This window comes from Drosophila serrata, unplaced genomic scaffold (assembly GCF_035046125.1).
Source record: "Drosophila serrata isolate PLE 108 unplaced genomic scaffold, ASM3504612v1 contig_8, whole genome shotgun sequence".
In the NCBI taxonomy this organism is placed as follows: domain Eukaryota; kingdom Metazoa; phylum Arthropoda; class Insecta; order Diptera; family Drosophilidae; genus Drosophila; species Drosophila serrata.
Window position 1 is genome coordinate 1,226,536 of NW_028256906.1, and position 10,796 is coordinate 1,237,331.

The 10,796-nt window shown below is 42.0% G+C and overlaps 1 protein-coding gene across 2 annotated transcripts; it reads left to right on the plus strand.

Annotated features, from left to right (window-relative positions):
• The first annotated feature begins 2,136 nt into the window (after positions 1-2,136).
• Positions 2,137-4,667, plus strand: p-cup (presidents-cup). Of its 2 annotated transcripts, none has more exons than XR_015270149.1 (5): positions 2,137-2,932; positions 2,996-3,388; positions 3,452-3,915; positions 3,972-4,113; positions 4,178-4,318. XR_015270149.1 is itself a non-coding variant. In XM_020952951.2 (5 exons), the coding sequence occupies exons 1-5, from the start codon at positions 2,399-2,401 to the stop codon at positions 4,486-4,488; spliced, it is 1,848 nt and encodes a 615-aa protein (XP_020808610.2). In that variant the 5' UTR covers positions 2,138-2,398; the 3' UTR covers positions 4,489-4,667. The 2 variants fall into 2 exon arrangements, 1 of the variants encoding a protein (XP_020808610.2); XM_020952951.2 differs by having other exon boundaries at positions 2,138-2,932; positions 3,968-4,113; positions 4,178-4,667.
• The last annotated feature ends 6,129 nt before the right edge of the window (positions 4,668-10,796 follow it).

Below are 10,796 nucleotides of genomic sequence, written 5' to 3' on the forward strand. Positions count from 1 at the left end.
TTAACTATCTGGCTAGAGATAAAGAGTATATATTTATTACTTATGGGTGGAATAATATGCACCTAGAAACCTAAGGCTGTTAAAATCATATAGCTCTCATAGAAACAGCTCTCTCTAGAGCTCTCTTTCTCCCTAACTTTCTCTAAAGTTCTCTTTCTCTCGAATTCTCTCTAATTCTCCCTCCCTAACTCAGGAGCTATCTCTTTCTCTCTAGCGCTCTCGCTCTTACTTTCTCTGTTGTTCTCTCCACTCGGAGACTATAAATACGGGAGCTCGTCTCCCACTGACCTCATTCTCTTGGCGGCCTTCGTAGTGTTTACATCTAGAGTGATGGTGGTAGTGATGGTGTTGGCCTTCGACCCGAAAAATATTACCTATGCAATTGCTTTCTAAATAAATATTTATGCATCCTTTGCTTAGTTATGATCGCTTTGATATTTGAACCTTTGGCCTGTAAAGTTATACACACTTTGGCTTCTCGAAGTTAGTTTCCTTTTTTGTTATTAATTATTATATATTAATTCGCGAATCCTATGAACTATTTCTTTTTGCTTAGAACTCAGTTTGAACTTTGGAAATTTCCCCTTTGGGGCCAGGCAATCCACAAAATCCCTCAAAGACTAATTGAAATGCAGCTGGTGGCTCGCTTTCTGCTCAAGATTGCTTTTGTTTTTGTTTAGTTTTTTCCCTTGGCTTTTTGTTGGTTTATTTTTGGCCACATTTCTGCAACACCACGCTTGTTGGCTTGTTGCGCCGGTGCCAAAAACGATACGGAAGAGGCAAAACATTTAATTGTCCATCTCACTTTTTCCAACCACTTTCTTTCCGCAAAAAGTAAGTAAATAAAATTGTTTAAAAAAAGTCCAATTGCTGCGACACCCACATACAAATGAAGAGTAATCGCCAGAGCCCGCGGTACATGGCATTAAATTCACGGCGCGATTATGCAAAGTTAAACAGAAAACAACGAAGGCGCGAAACAAAAGGCAGATGATGTGAAAAATAAAAGCCATTAAAAATGATAAACACAAATGTTATAATTGTCGCCACCGAAAAAGAAAAAAACAAGAAACTTAAATGAGTTTGGGAAGCCAAAGTTTGTATACTCTCATAAACAAAGCAGTTAAGTATAGTTAAATCGAAAGTTTATCTGTGTTGCTTTTTTAAAAGGTTAATAAATCTAAAAATTGAATTTAGAATATATAAAAACGAAATCTTTTGATAATTTTTTACAATTTTTTTATGTAACCTCTTTAACAATTTTGATAAAATTTTGCACAGTTGTTAAAAACAATTTTCTCAATATTTTATTGTTAATTAAAAAGGTTTTGATGCTTAATCCATAAATATATATATTACTTTTGGGAATCACTTTCTTTGTAGGTTGAAATATTCACATTTTAAATCGTAATTTTTGATAGTTTTATATGACAATTTTAACGATGTAACCCCTTATAAAATTTTGTAAAAAATTTAGTAAAATTTTTTCCCGCTAAAACATAGCTAGATCTATTCGGTTTTCAATGCTGATCAATAATATATATGATTTATAGGGTCGGAAATGATTCCTTAACAGCGTGGCAAGCTTTAGACTGAATTTATGAGGTATACAATAATTATAGGGTATAGAAACAGGAAAAGAGACGAGGGAAAACAAAGCGAATGAAAAGCATAATTAAATCATTTTTGGCAGTCACTGCTACCAAGTGTTGTATAATATGAGCCCGATAATTAGGGCAGGTCTTAATTGCACCTTGCTTTTTCCACAAAGTTTGCCCTGCCATTTTGGCAATTTCAACATTTTGGGTCGAAGCTCAGGTAAATGCTGTGAAAATCCAACACATTTTGTTGTGGGAGAAAATAATATGGTCTGGTTGGTCGGTTGCATTGACCACAAAAGGTATGCGGTAATAAGGTTTAGACCAGGTTGAAAATGAAACTGAAATTGAAATTGAAACTTAAAATGAAGATGAACTACAAGTTTTGCCACATTAAAATAGTTATGTAAGGTCCAATTTGTGATTTATTACTAAAATGTATAACGAAGCTACTGAAGGTATTTAAATTAATATTAGATACTAATGTTGATCAACTATTTCTTGATATACTAATCTATCTTTAGATTCAAATATTAATCAACTCTTGTACATTATCTGTAAAGATGGTAATTTACTTTCTTTAAAATGTATCCATGAATTCAAATTGCCCCCTGCAACATTACTCAAAATTCGAAAAATATTCCCTGCTTTCGATTTTCGAATTTCCCATTTCCAATTTGGAGCTTACAAAATTGTCAATATCTTGAGTTAGGCGAAATTCTCAAGTATAGCTAAATCGCTGAGCCAAGATCTCTAGTTATCCTTCGTGAGAAAGTGAGAGAGAGTACCGGAAGTGAACCATGTCCTGGTCGAGTGGCCTGAATAGGGCATCCCTGCTGCCCCAGCTGAAACCATGGCAGCGCTTCGACTGGAGGTCCTGCATCCAATCGCAGATCTATCGGGATTGGGGCACCTACTACACCCGCCGCCTGATGAGCCAGACGGCACTGGCGGCTTTTGGACGTGCGGTGGATGTGTGCAAGGAACCAGGACCGTATCTCAAACCAATGCCCTGCCTGGCAAAGAGCTGCCAAAGCAGGGACATTGGTGTCTGCGTCGACGATTACAAGTCCTTTTTCAAGCGCAGTCGCTGCCAGAGGGCACTGGCACGTCCGGATCTGGCCTATGTGGATGCCCAGCGGGCGGAGCGGGCCCTGGCCATCATCCAACAGGATCAGCCGCAGAGCATCCTGGCGGCGGATATTGTGGCGGAACAGGGTGCCGCTCTCAACGACATGAATGCCTTTGAGATGGCTCTACTCACGCTCGACGATGCCGAGCAGCAGTTTGCAGTGAAGCACCAGCAAGGACGCTTTCGGATGATGAAGAAAAAGGCGAATATAATGTAGAGACAACCTGCCGGTCCGGGATTTAATCTGTGACCTGATCCCCAACAGACCCTCGCCGTGTTTGATGATACTGTGGGTGAATCACTGCCTCCGTTTCTGCAGCGGAATGCAAGGATCATGGAAGAGGCCGCTCGTCATCGTCAGGAATTAGCCAACCATGTCTCGCGTCCCCTGTGGAAGGTACTGCGCGAGCGGGAGGAGTGCGATGTCCAGAGCATACCCGAGGTGGCGCCCATCTCGCTGACACCGCTGGAGCGGGCCAGGAGGCGCCGGAACGAGACCCGATACACTGACACCTACCTGTGGCACAGCACTGTAGATGTGGTGTTACTGCGGCAATTGCGAAAGGATTTGAATTTTCTCAATCCCCACAAGCTGCGATCCACGCCGTATCTAAGGCATCTGAGTGCCGACAGGTATGCCGTCATCCGACGATTCCTGGTGAGTTTCCTCGAAACGATGAGAGCAGGATCTTAATGAACCCGAATGGATATTCCTCTCCAGAAAATGCTGCACGCACAGAATCCACTGTACAACCGAGAGCACGCACGGCACTTGAGTAAGAAGGTGAAGCATCGACGACGGGAGATGCATCTGTTCCATGTGGAGCTCAAGACCCGGAGGGACTGCCTGCGGATGCTGCGGGAAGTGCGAGCTCGGCGACGCGAGGGAGATGTGGATAAGCTATCCGACTATGTGGAGTCCATCATGTCCAGTTATATTGAGCAGAAGACACACCGCACATTGCCCTGGAAATGGGAGTTCCTGAACGATGTGTACAATATCCTGGCCCTGGCCTATCTGGATCGCTGTACCCTGCCCAGCAATGTGGACTTTCTGGAACCGCAAAATCGTTACCTACTGTATTTGCTACGACCAGAGAGGGTCCGGGATATGTCCGTCACATTTGGAGGTACCAATATATACCTGGAGATCGATCGGGAAAAGAAGGCCCACAGCCGGATCAAGTGAGTCCTATGAATGTAAGCTGTAAGCTAAGGTTTGAAACTATGATCGCAGCCAGAAATTGGAGCAGCTGGAGGATCGGCTGAGACACTCCCGGTATGCCATTGAACGGGCTTACCTTCTGTTTGAGATTGCGCGGTGTCATTTCAAGAAGGCGCGGTATGACAAATGCCTGATGATGTCCCGGAAGGCCTTCAACGGTGGGACGAATCCTGTCCAAACAGTGTTCCCATATTCCTCAACTTTCTCTCACTTTCTCTGCAGAGGCCCGCAGCTGCAACAGCTTGGTGTGGCGATTCAATAGCATCTTTCTGGTGTGCCAGGTCCATGCTCTGCTCAACAGCTTCGAGCGACTCAAAGAGTCTCTGGCCAAAGCCAGCCAGTTGGCGCAGGATCTTAGGGCTATGCATCTGGTGGCCTTCATAGGCATCTGCATCAATGTCAATGACTATGATCTGGCCATGCGAAGGATACGCCAGTCGGAGACATATGTGAGGAGGTCCCGAATCAAAAGCGCGGCTGCTTCGGTGTCCTCCCTGACATCGGACACAACTATTACGGGGGATAGTGCATAGGATTCACCTAGTGTCCAGTTGCACCTGTTGGCTCTTCAATCAACTCTTCTATATGCTAAATAGAAGGGTTGAATGAGGAGCCCTGAGGCAATTGGACAGAAGGTGATGCCGCTTTTTACCTTTTGAACTTTGTGGGAATGTGTAATTTTATTAAATAGAACATAGTCTTTATAAAAAACTAAGTGGGACACTCATTACAGAGTCCTTCCTGCTCGTTGAACTTGGAAACAAGGAGGTCCTTTTAATGAAAACTGTCTCATGATTACATTTACCGAGTGGCTTTGCAAAGTCCTTTACTAACTTACAAAGCAACTCATCCAAGTGCACCCAAATGACACTCTTACAGGTGTGACTCCACGTGCAAATTGAGTTCACCTGAAGCTGAAAGCTGAACGTTGACGTTGTGCGAACTGATAACATTTGCCACACATGGCTCCCAGGAGAGCCAGTTGAGTAAAGCGGGAAAAGTGGTGGGGAAAAAGTGGCAACAAGATAGGGAATATCCTTTAGGATGTGGCTAAACTGTCCAGAGGCAAAGCATAAAGTCCATAATTAATGTTATGGCAAAGCTTGTACACTGGATTCTCTTTGAATGACATCCTTCTTGTTTTCACAAATTTAAAAAGCCATATTTCTAAAGTCGGTCATATCTTTTCATTGAACCATTCAGTATGAATCAAGACATTATCTCGAGAGCAAGTTTTATGTGCACCGCCACTGTGGCTCCTGTCGCACAACGACCACCACTGTTCGGTGTTTAGCCTCGGCTCTGAGCCGACAGGATAAACAGAATGACTTCGGCTTCGGCTTTGGCTTCGGCTTCGGCAAGGGACTGCATGCGGCGGAGACTTTTGTTCAGTTCGCTTCGGTGTCCCCTTGTGGCAGGTCGTGTGCTTGTCGGTCTATCGACTTGGGTTTTCGGTGCCATCACTCATACGCCCCGTTGGCCAGCTTTCCGTTGGAGATTCGAAAAAGCGGCAAAAGGCGTTGCCTGTCGGTATCTTGGGGTTTGGAGGTAAGGATTGAGTGCGATTGTTGTCACCACTTGAACATGAGAATGGGTAATATTTCTCCTCCCCCTCCCGCTCTCACTCTCTAATCTCTGTCCAATTTATTATTTATCCGCAAAGTGTCAAGTGTCTGGAACATAGGCCGACTGTCTTACACTATGTATCTTGTTTTGGTTTGCCGAAAAGCATTAACATGAATCTTTCATTTCATTACCGTCTATTTTTGCAACAGTATATAGTATAGTGAATATAATATATTATGGTAAAGGGGGGGACAAGAACAGATATTTTCACTTTGCTCATGGCATTTTTATGAGACCCTCAAGTGTGTATTCCACTCGGCCGATGGCGGAAACTTATCCCAATTCTGTCTCCATCTTCTCTCAAGTTTTCCGAATTTCCCTCATCATGTGTCTTGTTTTTGTTATTTTGTGTCACAAAGCAAGCACATAAATTGTAATGTTTGTATAAAGAAATAAACAAAAATAAGTAAGCAAATAGAGAGAAAGATCTTAGAAAACAATGCAAGATAATAATTATTAATAAAGTCAGGCTAGGAACTTAAAGGGTTTGTAGAAATATATTTAAAAAATATTCATTCCCTTATCTAAATTCCGCTTGAACAGGAAACAAAATTGCCTCAATATTGTCCCAACTCAAGCTGAAGATTATCTCTTTGAAAAGTATCTATATAATGGTTTCACTTGCCCTCATGTCTTGTACATTTCTAACGAAACGCTTTGGGGATATCATTATCATCATCATTGTGCAAACGGACTGCAAGTGCAACTTTCTGAATGTCTGAATGTCTGAATGTCAGTTATCCCATTGTCCTTGGAACGACTATTGGATAGGCAATGGGGTGGGTGGGTCTGATATCTCCAAACGTTGAATAAATACTCGCACATCGCTGCACTTCTTCCGCTCCACGTCAGCGTTGTGGTAATCAGCTGCCACCTGACAATGCAGCAGCATCCAGCATCCAGCACCCAGAGTCATAGTCATAGTCATAGTCCCTCCACGACTGATTGGCCCAAAATGTTGGATGCGAAAAACTGCATAATGCCGATGCAATCATCCGTGCCGGAACGTGTGTGTGTGTTGGGGGGGCGGGGGCACTGGAAATTGCAGCGAGTGGAAAATGCTGTCCTTTTGGAAAAGCATAGGGAAAGACAGGCGTTGGCCACATCATGGAAAATTCATGAAAGGCGCCACCGCCACCGCCGAGTGCTGAGTGATTCCTTGGGGTGCCCCACCTGTCGTCCATCCATCTTGGAGACAAGGAATCTCTTCTCCGCTAATGAATAATGCAGTTCTTTCAAGGAATATATAGAGTACATCATCAGATGTCTGGTTTGCTTGGACCATTATTATCCTAGAATGGTGACCCCAAAGGTGTGCAACAGTTAACAGTCCGACATCTAATTTAATTGCCACAAGTTGAGCTCCGGGCTTAAGGTCATCGCTTCTCGTTTTTATTCTCGTTCTTCAGCTTGGAGCTTTGGCTTAGCTCCTCGGCTTTTCCAGCACCGACATGGAAAAACATGGAGAGCATTAACCTTCTGATGGCCGAGAGGGAGCTCGGGGGCTAGGGGATTTTGCCGCCAAAAGCATCGTAAAACGCTGCGTATCAAATTATCGTTAGATTTATTGCCCGCCAGCGAGGCAGTTGCTCCCTTTGAACGTCGTTTTATGGCTGCGAATGTAACAGAGAGAAAGTTGTTCCAGAACAAGTGTTGAGTGCACAAATAGCATTAGGATTATCCGATTTACTTTCGGTTGAAATTCAAGTTTTTGGTAAATAAATTAAATTTAAATAACACAAAACTTATCTTGAGAAGCAGTTATATCTGCATAAGCATACAAATTTCCTAGAATACCTTGAGCTATTGCTTAAATAGGAGAAATATGATTTGAGACAGCGAACCCATTTTCCCGCTTTTCCTCCCCCCTGCTCTGAAAAGTTTCTCATGTTTCTCGTCCTTTCGCACATTTTCCACAAATTTTCTTGCTGCTACTTGTTGGTAGCCATTAATTTATGATGATTGCGAAAGGAAAACTTAGGACCAGCAGGGCAAACTTTTCACGCGAATCCCCTTTTATCTATGTACATAGGGACCCACTGTTGCGGTTTTATCAGAGGTTCTTTGCGAATTAACACATTTCCCCAAATCAATGCGTGTGTTGAGTGCCTTCACACCATGAAAATTCCATTAAATTCACCTTTGAATGAAAACTCCAAGAAGAAGGAATAGAAATATACAAGATAAGTAACGCTTAGAGCAATCAGAGTCATCTTATTCACTGAAAGTGTCCTGGTTATGAATAAATAAGATAAGTAACGCTTGCAACAATCAGAGTGCATCTTATTCATTTAGAGTATTTTCCCCTTTTGCAAAGAATTCCCCCAAAGAATCCTCACGTATTTGGTTAAACTAACGTGCCAAATGCCACACGACCTTTAAAACTGACCCAAAAAATAAATAGCACATACTTGTGTCTGCAGTTAAAATTGTATCTATATCTGTTGCCAAGGGGATGGGACCTAAAGTCCCCTAGAATCTCACCACCCTAGAAGCCCACCCTAGAACCTCCTCTGGAAGTGCAGAGGCATCTGTGTGAAAACATCCAGATAATGCAAAGCAAAACAATGCAAACAGCTCGGCTTGGGGGCGTTGTCGTGTGCTTCCCCGAACTTTGGGGGACAATGGGGAGGACACTGTAGGTGTAGGGGACGAAGTCCCGGGCAGACAGCTCTCTTAGCACTTGAGACGTTGTCAGACAGACAGCTTAAGCTATACTATTAGGTAAATCTGCAACAAAAAAAAGGAAATGTAAAGGCAGGCAGTCGTCAAAGGAGGTGCCTTAAAAGCAGGCAGCTATCAAAGAAATATTTATTTTGTATAATATATTCATAAGAATTTTAGTGCTTCCTGTTAAGCCAGGGATTTTTTTGTATTATACTCTGTAGCACGTAGTTTCTTAGCTTATTTCTGTTGGTTAAAGCAACTCTTCTTGGCCTGAACTGTGTCACTGTGAATTCATATTTCACTGGCCAAACTGCCGCATAATTCACTAGAGTCCAAAGTTTTTCGCCCATCTCCCATAAACCCAAAAACCGAAAACTTTGCCAAGTTAGCAATGCAGCTGCAGCTTACTGCCAAAATCATTGCTGGATTTGTCTAATTAAAATTTGGCCCAAAACAGTGGTTCCCAAGGTTTAGTAGATAATGAATATTCTACAGTAATGGTTTAATATCAAAAACAATATTTTACTTATTAGGATTTAATATGAAGAAATGGATTTATAAGCTTTCATTTATATAGGTTATATAAAGAAGTATTTCTTTTAGGTGAGCCATAATTAATACCAACGATTTCCTTATAAAAAATATAAGATTTTGAAACCTGATCTTTTCTTTAATATTTTCTAAGCAAATCCCATGGAATATCTTTGTCAGTTGCATTCTTTGTAATTAAATTTATAAACTTCGGTACTCTGTAAATATGTTTCATAAATATTAAAGTATAGTAACCACTGTCCCTTATCCCCGTCACTGTCATTAGAGCCATTTGCCCGCACCCGCTGCTTTCCTGCTTTCCTGCCTTCCTGCCCGCTGGGAAGTTAGTGGTCAGTTATGATAAGCTGCCATGGCCAATGGCCATGCATGTGGCATAGATGTAATTTGGAATCTCGCTACACAACCCCTATAGCGGAAATTTACCAAATGTCGATTAGCAGGGATGACAATGTGGATAAGTCCACGGATATAGCAGCTTCCTGTCCACGAAAAACAAACACAAAAATTCATTAAAAGTTTAGAAACAAGACTTTATAATGGATGACCTATCTTAAATCTGTTTCTGAACAACAAAACCTTTCTATTAAGTGTCTTTATTACCAATAAGCTTTAATATATGTGACTATAAAGCCAGAATGCAGTGGTTACTTAGGATCTTTGACATTAATCCAAGAAAAATCCACCCAATAAATCTCATACTTTTGATTTATATATTTCTTCAAAGTTCTTGAGTGTTGGACTGAACACAGATTCGCATTGGATTAGGCTTTGCCATATATCCGAATGCAATCCGTTTCACCTGGTTTTTTGGCCGGGAAATCCTTTTCCTGGCACGCATCATGGCCTTCAGATTCGATGCTTGACTTGCTTTTGACATCTCCCGGACGTCCTCCTCTCTCTCTCTCTCTCTGTGTTTTCCGGGTAAACCGAGACGGCTTTTCTCCTTCTGACCTTGCCAGTTGGCAAGTGCCGGGCTTCTGGGTAACTGGCAACAATGTCCTGGCATCGTGCTTGACAGTTAGTCAGTGTCAGGCTCTCAGATTTTCCTTACCCAGTCCTCAGATCATTTTGATTTATAGGTCCTTTTGCATATGACGCCGCCAAACAAGGACACACAGTCACGTACACATAGGTTTGCCGAAAGAGCTGCGTAGACGTAATCGAAGGTTGTACAGACCGGGCCAAAAACCAACTTCCAGATAGGCCAGACAGTCAGGCATTCTGGGCTCCATTTAAGCCCCTATTTATGGCGCCGCACACTGGAGTGTGTACAGTGATAGAATAAGTTTTTCTTCTTAAATATAGTACATATAATATGTATATATATTTAAATATAATTAAGACAGGATGCTGGCTGCTTCTATAATAAACGGAAAGGTCTAGAATCTGTAGAATTTCTATAAAGTTAAAGTACTTCTTCTCCTGTACCTTTCTGGAGTTACAAGGAAGATATAGGAAGGATCTATCCAATTATAATCATTTTAGATACTAATTTTCCCATCTAAGAACTACAATTAGTCCAGCTTCAATATAAAGTCAAAGGCTATCTCATTTGTCAAAGTGGTAAAGAGCGTAATTTCACGCTACAAGATTTTACCCCCATATTTTCTTTATAGCCAAAACAGCAAGTACATGGGCTCTGACGTCAAAGAGCTCCTCTTTCTATGTCCGGCTAAGAGACCGTGAAGAGGCAGTAAAATTCAAGTCCCAGTGGACTGTCCGAGTTGAAATTGTAAAACTAATTGATGAGGCCATTAGGTCAAGGAGCAGTCAGTGCATAAAGATGAACAAAAATTAATTAAAAATTTCAAAAGTAAGGGTATTCGGGGAAGGGAGAGAGTGAAAAGCGGCTGTGTAGGAAAAACTCTGACTCATGACGGAAGGCAGGCTGCATTCCAGCCAAGGCTCTTTGTCAGTCTGATAAATGACATGTTATTGAGTGACGTTGAGCTGTTCCAGAACAGGGCTAAAGTCTCTAGAGAAAATAAACAGGAAC

Excerpts from the sequence above, each read along its gene's own strand:
- p-cup (XM_020952951.2), top strand. The coding sequence starts at position 2,399 with ATGTCCTGGTCGAGTGGCCTGAATAGGGCATCCCTGCTGCCCCAGCTG. Across the intron at positions 2,933-2,995 it reads TTCGGATGATGAAGAAAAAG|ACCCTCGCCGTGTTTGATGA; the intron begins GCGAATATAATG and ends GATCCCCAACAG. Across the intron at positions 4,114-4,177 it reads GTCCCGGAAGGCCTTCAACG|AGGCCCGCAGCTGCAACAGC; the intron begins GTGGGACGAATC and ends CTTTCTCTGCAG.